This window comes from Filobasidium floriforme (genome assembly GCF_021052385.1).
Source record: "Filobasidium floriforme strain CBS 6241 chromosome Unknown HD553scaffold_13, whole genome shotgun sequence".
In the NCBI taxonomy this organism is placed as follows: domain Eukaryota; kingdom Fungi; phylum Basidiomycota; class Tremellomycetes; order Filobasidiales; family Filobasidiaceae; genus Filobasidium; species Filobasidium floriforme.
In genome coordinates this window covers 657,456-679,575 of record NW_025763634.1, presented here as the reverse complement: position 1 = coordinate 679,575, position 22,120 = coordinate 657,456, and the positions used below count along the sequence as shown (strand labels likewise).

The following is a 22,120-nucleotide window of genomic DNA, read 5'->3' as shown; positions in this document are numbered from 1 at the left end:
GCGGCTATGGGTTGTCATGTACGGAGCGGCATTGGCATGATCCCGATCGATTGTGTTCACCCTTTTGCTCCAGTCAATTCCCGATCTCCCAGGATTGGCCCAGCAGCCCCGAAGCCACCAGATAGAGAGCCTGGAGATAAACTCGTGGAGATAAGATGGCACCCGCGACATCGACTGATTGTTCCCCCTCGTATCGTTCAGTCCCGCCACTTGATCATGCCCGTGAACCCGACATACCTTACAGACGTCTGATCCCTGATGTCATCTTCGAACCTTCCCTCGGCCTCGACAGATCCTCACAAATCTCGACCTCCGTTGCTTCTCAGGGTTGACCTTGTCCTCTCTGCGCGATCCAAGACCTCGTTCCTGAAAAGCAAAATGACGTGATCGTTTACGTTTGGTTTGCCCAAGATGAGCGAAAAAGCCACCACGCAATCTCCCGTTCCGGAAATACGTCGCGCGATCATTTTGTCGAGTTTCACCTTTGCTCTTCAGTCTTTCGCTGTCGTTCCTTCAGGATATGGAGGTCCTCGTAAAAGTTCAGCGTATCGAAGCATGTTGCTACAACGTTGAGGTCCTCTTCCTAACAACAAATTCAGGTTGTGTCTAGCGGTTCAATTGGTTACCTGAGTAACACGAGGTTCGCCTCGGCTTGACGCTCGATCAGACAAAGACTTTCAACCGAGGCAACTAGATAAACCATCAGTCAGTGGCACTGAAAGCTTGTCCATTGCGACGATAATGACGCCTTGCAATCTGAGAGACCCCTTACATACAAAGTCAAGCTCATTGGTGATTGTCACGGTAACGCCCCTCGCGAGAAGGTACGGTACAGTATCATCGGATAGAAACCGATCAACTCCGAGCGCAGCTTTTCACATGCGCCTAGAAATTCCGACTCGAATCCAACAAGATGGTCACTGAAATGACGGTTTCTCAGCTCGACCAATATCATTCAGCGCTACCATTGTGATAAAAGCGGTAGACCTCTGGGACCTTATCGAGCAGAGATAGCAATGTCCGGCTGCGATCCCGATGTTTCCAATCAGGACTTCGGGTTCCGGATAACTAGCTATAAGTCTTAGAAGTATCGTCTAACGCGGATTGTTTGTGCTTCTGCAGTCAGGCTGGGGCCGCTCGACATATTTACCCAAGTGAGTAGAATACTTGTTCAACGTAGTAATCGGTGGGCTTCTCGCGCAAATCGCTGGAAGCCTTATGGAACGTACCGAGTCGATGACGATGCGTTAAATCGATTCGGAGGTTAGGATTGATCTTTCGTCACTAGGGAGGATGTGTCTCGCTTTTACCCTTCGATAAGCTGGTCGGATCAAACTTGACGCGAAAATGTAGGCAAATGGCAACGAGATTGTGCATGCAAAACGCCGCTGACCTTGACCAATGCCATCCCAGGAAATACTGGTAGATAGGACTGGCTTATATACCTTCGTTAACATACTAATAAGTCCATGCTGATTGGTGTCCTTTTAGCCTGCCGCCCCCTTGTCTCCTCAATACATGACAATCTGTCTTTATGGATCGTGCTGGGTCCGTCCGCGTCAACTTCGTCACGCGCACTCGCAATCGGGATACGATTTTAGCTCCTACTTCCAACCTACGGCATGAACAATAGAGAGTTGAAACTCGATTACAATCCTCAAACCTCCTGAAGACTCGTACCGATCGTTTGCCGGGCCACTGCTATGCGGAAAGTAGAGAAAGACAGGTGCGAGCTGGTGTCAGACGGGGATCACGACGAGTTATCAGATGATTTCAAGAACGTGCGCGAGTGCGAGTGAAGGTTGCGCGGAAGCAAAAAGTGGAGGAGCTGCTGCTGCTGCATCTGACCGAGGGCAAGTCTCGAGGTCGACTTCATGTGGATTGTGGACATGTTGCGATCTCTTCATATAGCCTAGAACAGCCTACAATCCGAGCTCGAAAATACGTCTCTTGTCATAGCATTCCTCTTCGACGACTTGGTGAGAAAAGCTGTCGTCACGCACGGCCGTCAATACCCCCCACTCAGCCAGCTGATCGACCCTTGCTTCGCCTTCACTCCGACCAGCCCTTAACCTAGTCCAGACCTTACCTCCTCGACATGTCCACCCAACCTCTGCTTCAACGGACCGCTCAAAAGGTTAGTATTGTCTAGCCTAGTCGTCGAAAGTTTTTACGGTCACAAAGTATTGACGTCGGGTTGCGGTTTGATGCTGTGATATGCCGGATGTGCTCTTGCGTGGAATAGCGGATTGCCCTGCCCGTCCGTGTGGAACCGAAAGTGTGAGTCTCTATCCCTAATCTGGTCCTAACAGAGGTTCATTGTTACTGACGGTTCAAATCGGTGGTTCCAACAGGTTCTTTGCCAACGAGAGGTCAGTCTCGATCTTGTTCTCGCATCGAAAGCTGGGATCGTTAGGTAGTAGAGACGTCGTAGCTGATCCTCAGCTTTATCGTTCTTCATGACTACTTCTGTCTCTTCAAAATCGGACGACCGTTAATACGATGACGATGATGATCCTCCGATCTTGTCTTAATGGCCTACCAATTCGGAATCGTACGAAACGATGACCACAACCATATCTCGCACCTACAACGCCATGTACTTCAACGGCTTCAACCCTTCCAGGACATTCCTCTCCTGGCTCCACTTCGCCGTCGTCCTCGGAGGTCTCGCCGTCGGTCTCCTAAACTTTGGTGACAAGGTCGGAAAGATCTCGGCTGCTATGTACACGATTATCGGTCAGTCCTCGGCACCGTCCCCCTAAGCTACGAGCTTCATATCTTCTACCTCCCTCCTACTTTCGTCTTTATGGCATGTAAGCTGACAGTTATCTCGTCAACTTGGGCTTGTATCGGAACAGCTATGGGAGTGATGATCTACGCTCTGGTAATCTACCAATCCCGGGCGAGGGCTATCAGGAAACGGACTGGAGCTCCTTATGATGATCGGTTGGGACCCGTGAGTGTCGATGTGTGGCATGGAAGGGTCAATGAGTAGTCGCTGATCGCGGTCATGACGGTGGGGATGGAATTTCAATTGGTTAGACTGTGCTGTGTCTCTGTCTGCTCGGTAAGTCGGGATTTAATGACCGGGGGCGATGCAGGGGGGACGAAATGCTGATTGGTATTGCACGACTCGATTGATCCTGCATACAGCTGCTATCACCACAAACTTCATCCTCAAGTTCGGTGAGTTCACCTCGAAAGCTCACGCTAGAGCTGCAAATGCGAAGGGGGGCCGAAACGATTCTGAAAAGCTGACGTCGGACCCTTCTTTCCCAACCACAGTCTACTCGGACTAGACGCAAGACTCGGCCGACTATCACCTCCCTTGTTCGCGAACCTAACAGCACGAAAGCAAGAGGGTGGGATCCCCACCACCAGCATACTCCTCCGTCTCACCCGACCATACACGTTTCCTGTCTTCTTTCCTTTGATTACTGTTTCACCATCGATGATACCATGCCTTATCAATCATCCAAATGTCACATCACCTGACGTACTCGATCGATCTCGAGCTTCTCCATCGACTCGCGCGTGATCAAACCTAGTGCGTCCCTTTGATCAGGCTCGCGTCATGGTATGGTTCTCGCTCGTCACCGTCGACTGGATCACGGGACGGCTCGCCATGTTTGCACCTCCCTCTCCCATTGCCGCCAGCACGAGGATACTGGCGAACCCAATGCCGAAACGCATTAGCCCTCGTCTCGTGATCGACTTGATGGGCGCTCTTTCCATCTTCATGGCGAGATGATTCGAATCCCTGGTTTCAGATAAGACGTGCTAGTAAGAGGTAGTCATGTGAGCATCGGGGACGGCGCAAGGGGAGGGGAAGGGGTGAGGTAGCGCAACTGAGGCGCGATTGGGGGGGTTACAGTTGGCGTTGTGGCGATCCTTTGTTCGATCGTCACGGGGCCTAGTACGCTAGCAAAAATGACTTGATGGACAACTCGTTGTGTGCACTCTTGGGCGCAACGGAACAGCATAAATACCGAATCATTCAAACGCATGGTGAGGGAATCGTGGTCGCTTTGGAATACATCAAACAACTTCACTTCCCCTTTCCTCCACTTCACTGCGACTTGAGAAGCAATCCAATACGATGCAATCCTACGAGCAAGGCGGACAATCCGACAGGATCACAGAACTTAACCCCAGCATTTTCGTAGATTCTGTACAAACCCAAGAACCGACAGTGCAAACTCAATCGGGGAAATTCAAGCGGGCAGCGGAAGAATACTTGAAACAACAAGAAGTCGTGAGGAGAGAATTAGAGCAGCACAATGACAAAGACGTCGGGGTGTGGTCTCATAATGGAACTGTACAGTCGGGACACATGGGCGAAAAATATTCGATCGACGGTCAATCTGGATACGGAACCGGCCACTCTGCTTTTACTGCGGAAGGTGGACATCACCCGCACGATTCTGTCCCCCAGCTTACGGGGGAAATAGCGGCAATGAACCTCACCGCACAAAGCGAGTCGCGGCTCAGTCGCGTCAGTGGTACATCCCACGCCTCGAGTCATGCGAGTCAAGCCCCGAGCCACGCATCTGAGGGTTACGCCAACAGACCGCAAGGCTCTCCGATGCCCCCGCCCAGTGAGCATCCCGACATGGGTCTTCTGATGAAGCGGTACGTCGACAAGGGGTTCTATTACCAATATCCCTCCACGGAAGGGATCGTCACCCTCTACCTTCCCAACGAGGATTCATTGATCAAGCTTAAGGCCAGCGTGGAGGAAGCGACGTGTTCAAAATGCCGCACTCCTCTCGGTCGAAAACGAGAGACTTGCCAGAACCGAAAAATCCACGACGAACACTACTCGGTAACCGTCAAAGCCATGAGAGATTTCTGGTCCTACGTGACAGATCGATCGCCAGGGGAGGTGGATGTGGATCACTTTTACGACGACATGATCTTGAAGTGTAAATTTACTCATGCTTGGACACCACACCAGTTCGATTACTGACACCTGACTGCTACACCACAGATCCAAAGAAGTTGCAAGGCGACGACGCACTGATAGCTTGGTGTTTGACCGCCGACAATATAGTATCGACGATCAAGGGCACTTTGAGGAGCAGCAAGCCCAATCCCGACATGCCGAAGAACTACTGGGGTAGCGCCGAGAACAGAGACAGGCTTCGTGAGTTTTCGACTTCGCCCTCCGAAACTCTAAGGAGTCGACCGCATACTGACTTGGCCATGATTGAGCGTCTCCCTGCAGGCACGGCGCAAAAGAGGGATGAAGACGTCTCCGGTCATCTACCTGGCCCCGAAAAAATCAGCAGGTGGCGCAACTTGCAGTCGAAGCACCCTGAATGGTTCTTCGCTCACAGCGAGTGATCCCTACAATGTTCCTAAGTCGTCGTGTTCCCTATCCGTCAGTCTCAGCGTGCTGCTGCCGTGCTATGGACTGCTGAGATCTTGAGAACGTCCCAGGTTGTCTTTGAGTTCTGAACGTTTATCTGCCGAACCCCATATAGACAGTGTTGTATCAACAAAGTGATTAGATTCTATCATACTATCTTTAATTGTAGCTCCGAATCGCTGCCGCAGAGTGCGGGGCGGGTGGGATGTGTGCATAAACTGCAACTTCTTCACGTCACGCTTCGTTTCAGAAACCTCTAAGATCGAACGAAATACCTTTGCCGAATGGAAGGAGCAAAGGGTGCACCCCGCTCGATTGAACCCTGCCGAACACATCCGGCTGATGCATGTTTCTCTTCCTGATTTATACAACTGTAATTACCGCCGTGCGGTTCGCAATCCCCCCAAATTTTCTCTCATTTCCGTTCTCTAGATACACGTCCATCAGGTTCCTGGCTTCTCCGGCTGGGAATGGTTCGTGATTTGACTCGCGCCAGTTTCGAGCTCTCCTTGCATAGGATGCGCTTGCGCCCTTGAGGGATCACGTTCGCGGCACGGTAGTAGTACTATGCTTGCAGATCGTCCTTGTATGCTGTAATTTCTCATTTTCCTTCAACAAGCTCAAGCAGTTGACCGTGCAGCCTCGCAAACACTGCGAGGCTCCTTCTCGAGGTCTTTTCTCAAAGCTTCACCCGGTCAAGGCTAGACGATACGTAATTCTCGCAGATACCGCCAGGTCTCCTTTCTCATGATTTTTTTTTTGCTCCTGTCTCGATTTTGCTATCGTTGCTCCTTTCTTCGATCATTGCCGTTGCTCCTTTCTCCTCGTAGCCTCAGCAACCTTTGCACATGTCTGCGTATCGACTGGCCTTCCGTTGTCATTTGACCACATCCATTGTTTAGCATTAGAATGGCCGCTACACAAAGAAAAGAAAGGAATAGCCATCTCGGAGCATTGAGCCTCGAGACACGTTCCATCATCCGAGCATAAATAGCGAGGTGATGCTTTGGCATTTCAATGGGGAATATAGTTTGTTTGGATGAGACAGACAACTCTACACCGAAGCTTTCGTCAAAGCAGTCATGGACAAATTCAGCGAAGCCAACCTCTCCGTGCCCGACTCGAGCGCCAACACCCAATGGTCCGCCGGTCAGTCTGGACCTCCTGCCTATCCAGGATCGAGCACAAATCCTAGCAACGCTACTACGTCGCAAACCGATGCGGATCGGGCCGAACTACTCGAGCTGCGACACATGTACCGCAATAGTACGCTCCAACCATCAGGACAATCCTACACGGCGCCCAGCGTGTACAGTTCGGTGTCGGACGCCACGAGCATGTCGATTACCCACAATTCGGGGGACGGTGGGTTGAGAATGATCGATCCGATCCCCAAGCACAACCCGTACAGTCTCCCGTTGAAGGGTTTGAGGACCAAAAAGTACAATCCGGGTAAAAAGGCGCCCGGTTGGCACAAGGATTACAAGATGCAATGTCAAACGGCTCCGCAATGGCAATTCTTGTCCGATTTACATCAGTTGAGGGAGCAAAATTGCGACTGCGGGTATGACATGCATCTACCCGTCCCGCCGTCATTGTGCGCAAACTCTCCGACGCACATCCGCAACGACGCTCAAGGGAGGCGAATTTTGAAGGACCAGCCGTACAACCGGGGCAATTGGGACAAGCCCATCACCACGGGCGATTGGGACGCGTTCATTGATACGCTCGATCCGTTGAGTGAGTGCCGATTCCTCCCCGCTTGTCCATTCTGGTGATCTTTCGACTGACTCGCCCTTATAGTCCTCGGAGACAAGACTCTAAGTACTGATGACCAGAACACGCTGGATGCAAAGCCTCAAGAGGGGCTCGAATTGCCTTCTCGTGCGACTCACGAACAGCGGGAAGCGATCACCGCTCGGAACCTCGAGATTCGTAGTGACAACGAGAAGCTTTTACGCAGACAGAAGACGATTCGTGAGTCCTCCACACGCATACGATTTGTACAAGTCTTACGCCAGCTGATGGCTTTATCGTCGTGTCATCGCAGTCGACCGTCTCCAGAACCCAGTTGGATAAGCGTCGAGGTTTCGATGCTCTTTGACCGCTATTCTCCCGATTCCGATAGATTTTGTTGTACCAACATCATAGATGGTTTGATAGCACTTGATTGCGATGACCACAATGCACAATCGTTGCTAGAAGGCTTCGATGCATGGATCGTAGCAGGCTGATGTACTCATCATGTATTGCGCTCTAGGCATTGTCGACAGAGCGACTGTTTTCATGATCACAAATATCGTTCAGAGCCGATGAGCTTCGGAACAGGCTATGCTTCGAAGATAAGCGCTTGCTCGAAAGGAGAACCAGTTCAGAATAGTAGAACAGGGCTTGCAATCGTGATTGTGTACACTTTTTCTTCCACGCGGCTCGTTAATTCCGCCTTGAGCATCGCAGCCATCCTCCTAGATCATGTATCTTCTATGTGGGGCTTGATTCGGCGCTCTTGAACGAATCAAAAACGATAGGAAAGCCAAATGCAAACCGTGCGTCACCCGAACGAATAGCCTGGTGAAACCATGCATAGGCGCCGAAGCCTGATAAGACTGTTTAAGTAGATTCCGCATTCGATTGCATATTTCTGTTTTTCTTCGATACAACTTTTTATTCTCTGGACTGCGTATTCTTCGGTTCGTTTCGTGAATCAACTCCGTTCTTTAAACTCTCTTTGTTGCTTTTCTATCTGAGGTCGTTCGTATTCTGATTTTCGTCGTCGTCACATTTCATGCCCACTTCTTCAGTCGCAGTCGTGTTCATTTAAATCCGTTTTCCGATTCCCAATTCGAGCAGACGCTGGATTCGCGACGTCTGTTTTCCGCCCTCGCTATGCTGTTACCGTAGCGTACCGTAACGTAGGACGATGAAGGCGGTTCGGGTAGTAATCTAGTACTTGCCCAGCTTTTGAGCGAGCTACCGAATCGAATGACCGCAATCGAGCGTCATTAGTGACGTTCCGAAGAAGAGGAAAAGCGGTCACGCAATGGGAGAGATACTCACGGCGTCCATGTTCCTGACGGGGGACGAAGAGAGGACGCTGGTCTCGGGAGGGGATTGAGAGAACGCTCCGGATGTCCTGGCGATGGCATTGAGATCGACTGCGGAGATCGCATCAGTGAAGGTGCAGGAGAGACGGCAAGATGAGCGAGGGAACATGACACTGACGACCTTGTCTAGCCATAGCTCCCTTCCTAAAGACGGCGGCATCTTTCCTCTCCTCGTCGCTCATCGAGCTCATCCTCCTTGCCTTGGGCGCAGGCTTGACCTTGGCTTGTTTCTGCTTGTCGGACCCGACGCTGTCCTCGCTGGCTCGACGTTCGTCACGCTGGATCTGGTCCATGGTGTCGGGGTTCCTGATGTACCCAGCGGTCTCCTGGGTGAGGCTGCCCCAGTTACCGGCACCGGCGCCCTTTTTGGGGAGGGACTTGTCAAGGCCGGAGCGGGAGACTGAGGGTCAGGTATCGAGGGTCAGCTTGCAGGTCGAGACCGAAGTGAAGGAAACAACGCAAGAAGGCCGTACCGCTGCGGTCTTTGGCCAAAGCGGCCGGGTAGATGTTGCGCTGTGGGTTGGAGAAGGGCGAAGGTCAGCGTCAGTAGCGGCATAGGATAGGTGATACCGAGTTACTGACTTGAGTTCGAGTCATGTTTGTGCGTTAGGAATGATGGGAAGAAGGGTAATTCGAGGAGGGTAAGGGGGATGCTGACGTCTCCATATATATACCTTCTCCTCTCCTAGTGCTCCGTTCGTGCGACCGTTGATCAACTGACCTCGACCTCCTGCCCCGGACATGCCCGTATTTGCATCCGCGGTCGGCTGATAACGCCATGCTTTCCCCACAAAGAGACCCTTCCCGCTGCTCTTCCCGCTGGACCTCGGCAAGCGAGTTTGTGGGGTAAATCACGTAAGATCACGAAACCGGATCGGCGTTTCAGCCATGACGATGGCGACGAGGCGATGATGTGATCCTCGTCACGTCGTCGGGGCATCGTACAAACGATCGTCGCACGAATCGCGATGGTGTTATCTGGAAACTTCCGAACGCTCTGTTATTTACAGTATGAGGTGCGACGATGGCATGTGCTGTTATTGGTTGTTCAAGATCGGCGTTACGGTAGCAAGCAAGCCGCGACGAAGACCTCAAACCTAATTTTGTAATGATCGCGAGCGTCCGTCCGTTGTCGCTAAATCTTCTCCCTGTCTGTTTGTCTTGTCGCTCATTCGGATTGAAGTTTGTCCTGTTCTTCGCCCGTTCCCCGTCGCCTCCCTCATCCCCAATTCCTTCTCCCTCTGGCTCATCCTCCCAACCGTCCGGCCCTCTCCACCTCTTCAATGTCCTACAATCTTAAAGATGCTTTGTCCGGCGCCCTTTCATCGTTTAAAAAAGGGGAGGCGGGGAGGCGACCAACCAGCGTGTACTTGCTACGCTGTCCATCCCTTTCACGCGGCTTGTCGTTCAGCTTGTTCCTCTCCGAGTCCCTTGGTGGCGTCCCTACTACCGGTCGTCAGTCACCGTCACCTATCGGCAACACAAAGTTCCCCAAATATATGAGTCGTGAATCTTCAGGGCCACAATCAAAGTCCGAAGTAGATCACGACAGTCCTTTGGGCATGTACAGATATGCCAGTCGATGAAGGTGTTCTGCGAGCAGCTTGTTGGCAATCTCTGTCAAGGCCGTCTACACACAGGGTGTCGCGAACCTCTGCACGCCCGGCAATGAGTACATCACTGCGCACCGCCTTTGCTTGCGAGTAATTATGACCGCGGTTGACCCGAACGGCTAACATTCGAGCATGAATTTCCGTGTCAGATTAACGAGCGTCGAGTTCAGTTGCGAGCGAGTGTGGCTAGACACCAGGGAGATGGATACTATGGACGAGTCAAAGAATCTCACCGAGAAGGCTTTTGGATCTGCGGTCAAAAGTAAGGTGGATGCGGCAGATATCCAAAGTGAGAAGGGGAAGTTAATGTGGTCGTAGGCAAGTTCGCGGTCATACGCGACTGCCCGTACAACGCATGACAATCTCTTCTCAGCATTGTTTCGATAGGTGCGCCACAAGGATTCGAGAGCGCCGGCCAGGATGACAAGTAGAAGATGGGCCGCCTATATGTCATTGACGTGAATAAATCCGTGATCGTGCGACTGAATAGCTTATTTCTGATGACTGATTGTGGGCAAGATATGAAGAGGGCGGAGACGTCCCAGAGGGTTGAGGGCGGGGCTAAACCTCATCACGTTATGAGCCGGGTCGTACTCGACCGATCAGACTATGGCTGCTTTGGATCATACAGAACATGCAAGCTCGATGATGCCCAATGCTTTGAACTCATGTTGCAGAGGTCGCAGATGGAAAGACTCCGCTTTCACCGTTGCCTGAGCGACACCTGTTTCCAAAGGTTGCCGAGAGTCGCTTCGGCCGCAGCGCGATCCTTCCGAGGCGATCTGTAACATCCTACACGCAACGCAGGAGAGCTTCACGTCTCAATTCCGACCACCACGCCGTGAGTCGAGAAGGTGCAGACGTGACGGGATAACAGCTGTTATAGCGACACGCGCGTACGCCGGACTCGAGTCGTACCAACTCCGGCGGAGTTGTTCAAGGAGCATGTCGTATTGTATCACTTTGTATCAGCATTGTAGTATATATTCTTTCATCTGTTATTACATCTATATACCCTAGTCCTACGTTCTACATTACTCCCGGATATGTCCTCACAGGTATACATCGAGCCGGTCTTCCCTGGAGCCTTCTCGACGCCTAACAACAGCATTCCGGCGCTAGGTATACGAGCAGACGCTTACATTAAGCGCCCGAGAACCCTCGAATCTGTCGTAGAGCAGATGCTTGCCAGACGAGTAGTGCTTACCACCCGAGAGCAGGTCGACCAAGAAATTGTCGTCTGTGATTGGTTTGAGAGAGTGTGAAGTGACGCGCCCGCCGGGCGCCTCACAAAAACACCTGCAACGTCATCTCATCTGATTGAGGGTTATATGGTGAGGAGATGTCAATGTTGTATTGTCTCATGGCTTCGGCCGAGACAAGACAAGCAGCATAAGCGGGATAGACACAGCCGCGCGCATAGGCACGGAACAGGCTGGAAGAGAGGGTTGGTGTACATGGGAATACATTCGGGTGAGCAGGGATAACAGGCACGGAAATGTCTCTTACAACATTGGACAAGCCACAAACAGAGTCAAAGCGAACAAAGCTGGTCATGATCAAGGTAGGGAGCACGCCAAACAAAGCACCTCTAATCGTGTAGAAGAAGATGTCCTAGCAAATGCTCGCTGAGACCGAGAGACGTCCTTGCGCGCTTCAGTCATGTCATCGGGAGCAAATCCCGGGTGCATATCCAGAAGTGTCGCAGATCAACCACAGCAAGCTCGCTTTTGTTCTCTGTCCAGCGTGAAGTCAACAACAATCCGACTCTCCTTTCGACCCACTTTGACCCTTCGTCTTTGGCCCTGCCTTCACGGTCAGTATCTCACACGCTCGATATATACCTCGAAGTCGAGGCCGTCAAGGCCGCGTGGGCGACAATGCCTCCTACCCGCAGACAGCTAGCCCTGCAAGAGGCACGCGAGCAACGAGCCCGTGCTCAATCGTACGCTCCCTCGGACTCGTCTTCCGAATCGTCGCGCTCGTCCAGATCCTCCAAGGCCAGTCTATCCCAACAAAGACGTCGGGCTAGGGAAGCGGCCGGAGATCAATTCCTGGGCGCTCTGACCGTCGATCAATTGGAAGGTGTCGTTGAACGCGACGACCTTGGCCTTCAAGATCAAGTCTGCGCTCACTGCAAAGCTACCTTTTTCCTCTCGGAGAGGACATCAAACTCCACTCGGCGATCACCCAGATACAAAAGGTGCTGTGGTGAAGGCGGGATCAAGGAGCCGCTGTTGGGTGAGGTCAAGGATGAGAGGCTGCAAGCTTGGTTATTGGACGTGCAAGGTGGGTCGGGTGGCTTTGAATCTCGGACGTGCTGGGTGGCTGGCTTACACCATCTCTGACGACTCTCTGAACGGTAAAGTGAGACGCAATTCGAGGTCGATCAACGAAGAGTACGCTCTCGTCAGCAAAGCGGCAAAGCAAGACAAGACCACTTGGCCCTCGGACGGTCACTACGTCTTCAAGATCGACGGGATCCCTTCCTCTGCGCCATACCGTTTGGGACGTCTCAACGTACCGCCTGACAGGGATGAGACCACGGCAAGATACGCTCAGATGTGGGCCCTAACGCCTCATGTCAGTCAGGCTTTGCGAACCCAGAGGCTCTCCCAGCAGATCGACCTCCCCGAATGGTCAGACAGTAGCCTTTGGCAGACCTTTACTACGTATCGATCCGGACCTGCAATGGCCAACCCCGTTCTCCACTATCAAAACGGTCGTGTCACAATCCGACCTCATAGCGCTCCCGCACCTCCTCCAGTACCGGCCCCGAATTGGCCTCCCCCGCCAATCTCCCCTCCCCGTACTGCCCAACAACAGCCCGAGGCCGGGCCATCCCGACCACGGATCCTATCTCCTGCAGCCTCGATCATTTCGCTGAGGTCAAACAGGTCAAACAGGTCGAACAGGTCGATCGATTCCTTTGATCCCATCGAGTCGTTCCCTTCCACGCAGAAGAGCAGGTACCAAGATGACATTGTCGAATTTGATGACGATGATGATGATGACGATGAGGATGATGATGATGACGACCCACAGGCGATGGATGTGGACAACGACGATGATGGCATTGAAGGCGTTCAGCATCCCATCGGATCTCTCCCTATGAGTCCGCCGCTTACCGGTGCGTATATCTGATAGAGCAAACTTCTGGGCACCCCTCACACGCAGTTTTCTTGTCGGTCCACGTGTGCATCTCACAGCGCCTCCCATCACGCTTGCCTTTCCAAGCGGTGAATCCGCCGCGTTGCAGGACGTACCCTCAACATTTCCACTGGCATGGAGCTTGCGCTACCCAATACTGCTGGCGCTCGAGGCAGTCTTGCCTAATTGGACCCCTTCGTCACCCATGACCATGATCAAATATGTACGATACCAACTGCAAAAGAGGGCCGATGGTTTTTCCAGCCTCTCAGTGCCCTCCAGACTTAGACAAGAGTTTATTGTGGACATGGCCGCTCAAGTAAGTCAAGCTAGTACGGAAGCGAGGGTGATAAAGGATGAGACGACTGATATCTCGACCTGGTCAACGCAGATACTACGGAATCAATACCGATTCTACACCTTTGACCACCGGGTGAATCGAATGGCACTGCCGCCAGACCAGGTGAATGGAGATCATCACACCTGGGTCGTGGGCGCTACTGACCTGATATCTGATACACAACAGGCTGTTCTGCCCCGTGACTTTCAAGGCGGGGCTCCTTGGGCCCAAGACAAGCGATCGGATGCACATAGACTTTTCCAGAGGGTCGGAGGGCCTCATCTGTTTCTGACGTTCACCGCAAATCCCAACTGGGCCGAACTTGATGTTGCAGGGCAGGGCCCAGCGGAAGATCGTGCCGACGCTCTAGTCCGTGTTTTCAAGGTGAGCTGTACATGTGGGGCGGGTCAGCGAACGCTCATGGTACTAACACTCGTCTGCCTCTTGAGGGGACCAGATCAAACTTGACCGCCTGATGAACGACGTCAAGCAGGGTATTTTTGGGGATCTTGCAGGGTGAGTATGCAGCCAGATCGAGGCTGCCATTGATAGTCCTGGATGGGCTGATCATGCATGCGCATGACAGGTTCGTGTATTCAATCGAGTTCCAGCACCTGGGACTACCTCACGCCCACATCCTCGTGGCTTTAAAGAAAAGGGACCAAGACCTGGACATCTTTTCCGTCGCTCCCTCGGCAACTCACCCGGCCCCATATTCTACGTTCCACGTCGCGGATCCCAACTCGACCTTCAACCCTTATCTGGTCAAGAAATATGATGCACACGTCTATTGTCGCAAAGTTCAAGACCCAAAGGCAGTGGTGGACTATATATTCAAGATCCAGGGTAGCAAACGCATCGCAGGTTTCTCCCGAAATCAGCATCTAGGAGTTTACGAAGCTGCGTGGAGAATCCAGTCATTCAGCTTGGCCCGGACATTACCAGCAGTCTTGCAACTCGACATTGTGGCAGGGACAGGCTGGCCTGCCCTATCCCCTATGCTCGTGGCGTTCTTTGACTATTGCCGACAAAATCCCACAAAGCGAATGACCTATTTGGAAGCCCCAGAGCATTTGGTATGGACAGAAGGGAGATGGCAGACTAGGAATCGGGCTGGAGGTAGAGTTCGTGCAGGAGCCATCGCCTTGGGAGCTATTGGTCGGTTCGAATCCCCTCGATACAGGTATGAACGATTTTCAATTCTGGCTGACCGCATCATCCTGGCTGACACGACACGGCTTTGTCTGGCTAACGCGATTCGACTCTGGGGACTCGCAACTCTGGCTGACCACGCACGCGCCCGACTCTGGCAAATCGCCGTCGCTCTCCACTCTGACTGCTCACGCTCGCTACCCACGCCCGCTCACAGTGGCAACCAAGATATCAAGGAAGAAGAACAGTCCCTTCGGCAGTTGCTGACTGATCACATCAGTCCGACAGGAGAGATGGATCTGAGAACACTTGGACAACATGTCTACAGGACATTTACTATGCGGGTTCAACTTTATCTAGGCTAGAATTAGGCTTGTACATCGGGACAATCGTCAACCGCCGACATGTATGTCGAGATCTGCTTTGAATTAAATATAGCCAGCTCGGGCAAGACCATAGATATGATATCCCTCTGTACTAGTACAGCGCTCAGACATTGTGCATATTTAGGTTCGATACGTTGGGTTTCAAACTAATGCTCATTACATCAATTCGAAACCGATACCAATGTTCGAATGCTCACCGTTTGTGGCGGTCGCCGTCATGATTTGGCTGCAGGCAAAGGCGGAGCGCCATGATGTGCGTATCAACATCTTGTATGAGCACGTGGTATTGAATGCTCGCAAGACACCTCCAACGACTAGGAAATCTGTACGTGTCCAAAGGCCTGTCGTGAATGACCAGACATTGACGCCTCATTTATTCGGGGAATTTTGTTGCCAATAGGGAGTCTTGCTGGGACCGTCTGCGAGCTTCGGTGATAAACGACCGGCAGTAGGAAAGAGACCCAGGGGTTCAGGCACGATGAGACTAGATGCCATTAAGAGCGCCACTGGCGCATGGCAAGCAAGTCTGATGGTCGGTCGGATTTCTTGACCCCTCCATGAAACGATGGAGGGCTGTCGAGAAAGCAATTTTGCGAGCGTAAAGTTGAACGGGAGGAGAGGGCCAGGCGGAGAAGTATTTGGGGACGAAGGAGGCGAGGGGGGAACGAGAAGGAACAGTGCGCGAAAAAGAGCCATGGGGACTTCTATGAAAGGGACAGCGATGGTATCTCATCTACAGCCCTGCGACCAAAGAGCATCTGCATATGTGCATATCAAGAGAAAGAAGAAGGATATGAGTCAAGCACGGAAGACGGCAAGAGCTCAAGGAAACATTCGGAGCCGATGGTTACGGAGCAGCCACCAGTCACACTCGCAGCAAAGACAACGGCATCTCTTCATTCCTCTGGCCTAGAGGAGTAACTTTCGGCAATCCGACCGTGGTCAAATGGTCAGCAAAGAAGGAAAATCGGAAAACGGTCAAAGGCCAAATCGCCAGCAACGGGGGAACGACAAGGGCCTCGGTGGAACGACAGCCTTGGTAGCGAGACGCGGCGCGAACAGCGACCATCGCCTAGCGAGGGAGTGACATACTACAACTTCGAGTTCCTCCTGCAAATCTTGCTTCCTTTTTTCGTTCAAATTTCCTCAAATTTCCTCAAACCTTCATGCCACCCATCGTCCTCAAACCTTCATGCCACCCTTCGGCTTCGGCCTCGTCTTCTCAGGGCCGCCCTTCGAACCATCCTTCGAACCATCCTTCGAACCACCTTTCTGATCGACCTTCAGCTCCTTCGAACCACCTTTCTGATCGACCTTCAGCTCCTTCGAACCACCTTTCTGATCGACCTTCAGCTTCTAATCACCAGACATGTCACGTACATCAGCTCCATATCGGTGGTAAGTGTGGTTGTAAGTGACGAGCAATTGAATATACCTACCGCCTTCTCAGGGCCGCCCTTCGGACCATCCTTTGAACCAGACATACCACGTACGTCAGCTCCATATCGGTTGTAAGTGACAAGCAATTGACTATACCTACCGCCTTCAGATCGCCCGGGGGACAACCATCCTTCGAACCGCCCTTTTTCTGATCTGCCCTTTTCTGATCGCCGCTAACCAGATCGTCCTCCTCAAATTCGATGGGATCCGTAGATGACCCTGCACCTCGAAGAAAAGTAGATGACCCTGCACCTCGAACCCTTTTCTTCGGAGGGAGGAGCATCTCTTGGATGGTGCGTTGATTCAAAGTGGTGCGTTGATTCAAAGGCCTTTTCTTCTGGCCTTCAGGCTGGGCCTGGAGCTCGGCCTTGATGGCGTCGCCCATTTCGTACTTGATGGCGTCGCCCATTTCGTACCAAAAATCAGGAATAGTCGACGGCATGACGATGATGAACAGGTGGAGGTTATGAACAGGTATTGTCATTACATTTGTAAGATAGGCTACCTAGTATAGGCTACCTAGTTGCTTTCTACACGCCTAATCACCCGGGTCTGCTCATGTTCACGATCGATTGATCGACAGAGCCATAGCCTTCGTCACTTCGATAGAGGTATATCATTTATGATGGGAATGCGACCGAAGATCCTTTGGCGGATATGAAACACCAAATCGGAAGGAGCAAGCCACAGCCCGGATCCGGCACCATTGCGCGTGTACGTGCCTGCATGCCGGATCCGCGAATCAAATCCCCGAGGTGGCTTGCGAGTTGTATCGTCATCGATCTCACAACACACACCGACAGGGATATCGAGCTCGGTTGCACAGGCAGCATGGCAATGCCACGATGCGACGATGCCATGTACATTCCGCGCAAATGTTTGGTGCACGATCGTGATATCTTCAGGCGTCCATACAGGCATGCTGGCACTGGCTGCACAAACCTGTGTTGAAAAGTGTCGAACCGGGACTGTCTATCGTCAATGTCTTTCTACGTACACCGCCGGCATCACCAAGGAGCAGTGATTGGCTTGTAACAAATTCACTGTACAGTCGATGCTCTCTCCACATTACAGGTCTACTGATAAGTAGTCTTCACGAACTTCTGGTACTCCATATCCAGCTTGATCTGAGCCTTATCCCATGCTTTTCCTGCTTTTTGCATCTCGTAAATCTGCTTCCAAAGATCCAGTTGGAAATTCCCCCATGCCTGAGCGGTAGCCTGTGACTCCCCGTTTACCTTGACGATGGAGATGATCTGCGATGACGGCGGGACGGCCCCCCATTGAAGTCTGTTTAGTAGAGCAAGATGTTAGCGATATGTAGAGCTTCGTCACTCGAACGGGTGAACGCGGTCCGAACGGAGGTGAACTCTCGTCCGAACAGCGAACGCATTCCGAACGTCCGAACGACGGGGAATTCGACGTACCTGTACGCTTCAGGTGCTTCTGCCAGGATCGTCTTCTCGATATCACTGCGGAACTTGGAGCGGAACAACATGAACGGCACCACCACCTTGATGAACCGTACCGGGCTGTTCTTCGCCGAAATACTCAGCCCCTCCTCCAATTCGTCATCTTCTCCCCTGCAAAAGTGCATTTAGGTCAGATATCATTCTTGGCTAGCAGGTCGTGAGCGCGACGTCGTACCTGCAAAAGTGCAGGCGAGTGTTCAGACGAACAAGGCCCTCAGCACCGCATTTAGTGCATGAACACAGGAACAAGCACTGGTTGGGGTCCTTGCCAGTGGTGCGCTTGATACCTTGCCAATCGAATAGAAGGACTTGCAATCAGTGAGCATGAACTCGAAGGAGAGAGCAGGATGCGCACCTTCAGGACCAGGAACCGAGGAGACCCAGTCAAGCGCTTCCTTGAGTGAAGGGTTGTTCCCGCTGTAGGTTGGCCAAGGACCGTCCATATTCGCCGCCGTGATCCTTCTCCCCCGATCGCGGGTGACCATGTCTATACAACTCCTTGCCTTCTTGATCGCGGCGTCTGTACAGTCGGGCAGGTTCGCGCATGGACGGAACGCTTCATTAGCAATTTGCTACAGGCGCATTCCGCCACAGCGTCAACGTACCGGTCAGCTCGCTCTTCGAGTTTTGACTGTATATCGAAATACGAAGGTGCTTTTGGGAAAAAATGGGAAGCATAAATCTTATCAATATACTGCTTTCATTCGTCTGACAACACGTTCAGAAGAATTACCTTGCCCTCTCGAGCTTTGAGCATCTGTTGTATTGTCGTGTCCACTTTCTTCTTGTCCTCAGCGTCGATCCACGATGACACCTGCCCTAGCAGGGTTTCTACCTGCCGTACGAGAGTGGCGTTATTGACCTAGTACAGGCGAAGCTGATCCTCGAGCGTCACATAGGTTCAAGAAGCCCGACATACCTGCTGTGTCCTCTCTTTACTCCATGGCTTGCCTATCGCTACGGGATCGGACTCCACAAAGTTCTTCCGTACGGTCTTGGAAATGGTAGACCTGTCAAGCAATCCGGCTTGATGTGAATCTGCTATGTCAACTTCAATATTGCGGTTCCATTCGCTCACCTTTCGTCAAAAGTCTCCACGCTCATGGGTCTCTGAAGCATACGAATGGCCGATTGAAGAGAAGTTATTTGCAGGATTTCTTTCTTGAGGCGTTCCAAGAATTTGAGAATGTCATGTTGCTTAATATCCTCAACGACCAGAAGAGCCGCCTTTTCTCCCCAAGTAGCTTGCTGCCGGCTAGCACTTGCCTGGGTCATTAGTATAACACGATCAGCGACGCATGGAAAATCTTGTTCTGTCGTGCCGACTTGCCTTGGCGAGGCGTACGATGGCCGAACAGCAGATGAATAGAGGAAACAGGAGGGGTTGAATGGAGGGATTGTATGCGAAGTAACCAGGGTGTGGCTGTTTTTGCAGGCACAACGGCCGGTGGATCGAGTGAAGCACGATATCAGATTGCGATAGTCGTAAGCAATCTTGCCGTGTCGGCATCCACTACCTGCCTAAACTCACCTGGAATACAGCAACACAATGATGATTACCAACCTTTTCCACCTGGATCGAGCCAGCCTCCCTGATTGCCCCGGTCTCGCCCTCGGTCCAACGCCACTGCTCCCCGGGAAGTTCCCTGTCCTCGACTCCCTGAACTTGCTCGACAGAAGGTTCCGAGGACGTCCGCAACCTGCCCTCCTTGAGTGCCAGACGAACTTCGTTGCTCATGAAGCAAACAACACGGGGACGCACGAGTTCCCCGATGAGGCGACCGAGATGAGTACCGGCCCGCCTGAGATCTTCAGTGCTAGGATTTTTGGCGAGTGGGACAGCGAAAAGGTCGGCGAAACCCCCATATTTTGCAATCGATACTGCGTCGTATCTCCACTGCGACCTGATTTCGTCCCGGTCTTGATCGTCGTATAATGTGACCGCATCGAAGCTTAACCTCCATAAGACACATGCAGGACCTGCATTGTTCCACCTGTTTGATGAATCGGTCCGGAAAATCGGTCAGAAAATTGCTCACGAACAATGAAATACCGGCAGAAGGACTGTCTCAAAAGACCAGTCAACCGTTGAGGAATGGGATATGGGATGTTGCAGAATCTGCGAACGAGCGAGATGTCGATCGATCCCGACCTCCAAAAGATTCGATTCACTTCGTTCTCAAAGCAGACAAGATGATACTTTGTCTAATCGAGAAGGAGGCGAAGAGGGAAACGAGAGTGTGAGAAAGAGACGATACGTACCAATCACTGTCACCCCCGTCATCCCTTCTAGTAATCCTACTCCCCACAAGTAACAATCCCGCTGTTCCATCTTTGAAGTGGGTACAGTATACGCGCAGGCGGAACACTTTGTTAGCGACTTGCTATCTTGCTATAAGGCGCGCATTCCGTCCGAGAACGGATGTACCTGTATAACAAAAAGCAGCCGTCTGATTAAAAGCACGGTTGAGCACGGCAGGAGCCATCGAGTAATTCTCCTGCGATAAATTCATCGCGAGAGGGGTCAGCAAGGTTGTTGGTGAAGAGGTCGGCGGCGCGTGTTACCTGAAAGTGCCGTCGCAAATCTGGGTGTGGGGGGACGAAAGTCGTCTGGAGAAGCTCGGATGATACTTGTGCCTTGAATGAAGGCGACGATAGAATGTCTTTCAACCCTGAGGGAACCGTATATCTTGTTTGGGGAACTCCTCCCGGTGCCGAGTTCCATCCTCGTCGATCAGCCGCTAGTACCAGACCGGCCTCAAGTTCTTGTAGGTCCGACCGACTTCTCCAAATATCACCATCAGAACCGAGCGAATTATTCAAATCCAGAGGAGTATGGAAAGATCTGAATTCGTAGATCTTCCAGTCGAGGGCGGGGAGATTGTCTTGCGGAGAGGAGGTGAATGTGATCCACCGGTAGAACGTTGTCATCATACCGCTTTTCCGGAACGCCTGCTCGCAATCGGCTTCGTGTCTTCCGATTGGTCCTGCGTCTGACATGGTTTGTCCAATGTAGTGACCCCAGATGATATCAGAGTCATTGATTGCGTTGGAAAGGCTTTGCAGCTTGGCCATGACCGACGGCGTGTATTGCGGGTATGCAGCCATAAAGGCCTAAAGCGAGCCGAACAGCAGGGCAAATCGATCAGCGAAGCGGATCGATCAGCGAATCACATCTGACTCAAGTCGTACCTTCAGCCTCTCCCTCTCCTCTCCGACCGTGGTCTCGTAGGTCCGAATGTACACACGGAAGGCCTTCTTCAATTCCCCTTTGACGCACAGCTTGAGAGCCGGATGTTTAGGGGATGTGGTGTAGGGATTCACGAGAAAAGGGGCTAGCCATTCTCGAGTAGGAATGTCGAGCCGATTGTAGAAAGAGGCAGAGAGGCGAGCGAAACCGCGCTCTCGAGCGATCGTGTCGAGGTGCTCCTCGACGGTGTCAAAGGTCGATGTGATGGGCTTGATGGCCAGTAATTTGCCGAGCTCTAAACCCTTCTCTACCACTCTCGCATGTCGATCCCGTTGTGCGGTGCCGTCTTCGACCTCGGACCTCTTCTTGTCGTGGAAGGCCTGAGATTTTGCGAGATCGCGATTCATGTGGGCGGGATGGCGAACAGGAAGCTTAGCAGTGGTGAGGAGATCAGGTTCTGTGCTCATCAGCTCGCCGTTTGAAGTATTTCAGATGAATACTACTATCTACTGACTAATTGACTAGCTGGTTGCTGGTTGCTGGAATTGCTGGTTGCTAGAATTGCTAGTTGTCTAGTTACACATTCGCCTGAGCAATTACTCAGCAAAATCGACTCGGATCCTAGACGTCGTACGACCTTTTCCCTTAATTCGGGCATAGCGTAGCGATGTATGTCCGGACCAGGCGATGCCGAAAAGTTAAAGGACCCTTCCTCTGAGTTTTGCCGAGGAGTGCGACGAGGTGGATCGAGTGAGACCGTTTCGAATACCCTTCCTCTCAGATTTGCCGAGGGGCGCTAGTGCCACGAGGTGGATCGAGTGAAACCGTTTCGGGGATCAATTCAAACGAGGCGCCACGGCGGAATCGACCCGAAAACATCAGGATCAGGAAACAACAAC

The 22,120-nt window shown here is 52.1% G+C and overlaps 5 protein-coding genes across 5 annotated transcripts; 3 read left to right on the top strand and 2 right to left on the bottom strand.

The window, feature by feature from the left end:
- Positions 1-1,915: 1,915 nt before the first annotated feature.
- On the top strand, positions 1,916-3,564 carry HD553DRAFT_312892 (uncharacterized protein). Its single transcript, XM_046180159.1, has 9 exons — positions 1,916-1,979; positions 2,066-2,137; positions 2,246-2,280; positions 2,355-2,372; positions 2,627-2,739; positions 2,862-2,959; positions 3,046-3,070; positions 3,157-3,189; positions 3,289-3,564. The coding sequence occupies exons 2-9, from the start codon at positions 2,099-2,101 to the stop codon at positions 3,300-3,302; spliced, it is 375 nt and encodes a 124-aa protein (XP_046036061.1). The 5' UTR covers positions 1,916-1,979; positions 2,066-2,098; the 3' UTR covers positions 3,303-3,564.
- A 433-nt stretch (positions 3,565-3,997) lies between these two features.
- On the top strand, positions 3,998-5,544 carry HD553DRAFT_350636 (uncharacterized protein). Its single transcript, XM_046183545.1, has 3 exons — positions 3,998-4,928; positions 4,994-5,149; positions 5,231-5,544. Exons 1-3 carry the CDS (start codon positions 4,103-4,105, stop codon positions 5,347-5,349), a joined length of 1,101 nt encoding a protein of 366 aa, XP_046036060.1. The 5' UTR covers positions 3,998-4,102; the 3' UTR covers positions 5,350-5,544.
- An 889-nt stretch (positions 5,545-6,433) lies between these two features.
- Positions 6,434-7,690, top strand: HD553DRAFT_335758 (uncharacterized protein; the record flags this gene model as incomplete). Its single annotated transcript, XM_046182209.1, has 3 exons — positions 6,434-7,114; positions 7,178-7,351; positions 7,635-7,690. Exons 1-3 carry the CDS (start codon positions 6,457-6,459, stop codon positions 7,688-7,690), a joined length of 888 nt encoding a protein of 295 aa, XP_046036059.1. The 5' UTR covers positions 6,434-6,456.
- Positions 7,691-7,993: 303 nt separating this feature from the next.
- HD553DRAFT_312883 (uncharacterized protein) lies at positions 7,994-9,119 on the bottom strand. Its single transcript, XM_046180158.1, has 5 exons — positions 9,061-9,119; positions 8,952-8,991; positions 8,597-8,878; positions 8,432-8,529; positions 7,994-8,344 (listed from the first exon to the last, which is right to left on the bottom strand). The coding sequence occupies exons 1-5, from the start codon at positions 9,073-9,075 to the stop codon at positions 8,318-8,320; spliced, it is 462 nt and encodes a 153-aa protein (XP_046036058.1). The 5' UTR covers positions 9,076-9,119; the 3' UTR covers positions 7,994-8,317.
- An 8,516-nt stretch (positions 9,120-17,635) lies between these two features.
- On the bottom strand, positions 17,636-21,628 carry HD553DRAFT_342904 (uncharacterized protein; the record flags this gene model as incomplete). The annotated part of the gene is made up of 13 exons (XM_046182809.1): positions 17,636-17,849; positions 17,987-18,142; positions 18,207-18,318; positions 18,387-18,551; positions 18,637-18,685; positions 18,765-18,866; positions 18,951-19,041; positions 19,110-19,297; positions 19,563-20,025; positions 20,294-20,363; positions 20,460-20,529; positions 20,597-21,145; positions 21,224-21,628. 13 exons carry the CDS (start codon positions 21,626-21,628, stop codon positions 17,636-17,638), a joined length of 2,634 nt encoding a protein of 877 aa, XP_046036057.1.
- Between the last annotated feature and the right edge of the window lie 492 nt (positions 21,629-22,120).

Coding starts and splice junctions, on each gene's coding strand:
- HD553DRAFT_350636 (XM_046183545.1), top strand. CDS start 4,103: ATGCAATCCTACGAGCAAGGCGGACAATCCGACAGGATCACAGAACTT. Junction 4,929..4,993: donor CGACGACATGATCTTGAAGT/GTAAATTTACTC, acceptor GCTACACCACAG/ATCCAAAGAAGTTGCAAGGC. Junction 5,150..5,230: donor CGAGAACAGAGACAGGCTTC/GTGAGTTTTCGA, acceptor GTCTCCCTGCAG/GCACGGCGCAAAAGAGGGAT.
- HD553DRAFT_312883 (XM_046180158.1), bottom strand. Junction 8,879..8,951: donor TTTGGCCAAAGACCGCAGCG/GTACGGCCTTCT, acceptor CCTGACCCTCAG/TCTCCCGCTCCGGCCTTGAC. Junction 8,530..8,596: donor AGCTATGGCTAGACAAGGTC/GTCAGTGTCATG, acceptor CGATCTCCGCAG/TCGATCTCAATGCCATCGCC.
- HD553DRAFT_312892 (XM_046180159.1), top strand. CDS start 2,099: ATGTCCACCCAACCTCTGCTTCAACGGACCGCTCAAAAG. Junction 2,138..2,245: donor TTCAACGGACCGCTCAAAAG/GTTAGTATTGTC, acceptor TGCGTGGAATAG/CGGATTGCCCTGCCCGTCCG. Junction 2,740..2,861: donor TGCTATGTACACGATTATCG/GTCAGTCCTCGG, acceptor GTATCGGAACAG/CTATGGGAGTGATGATCTAC.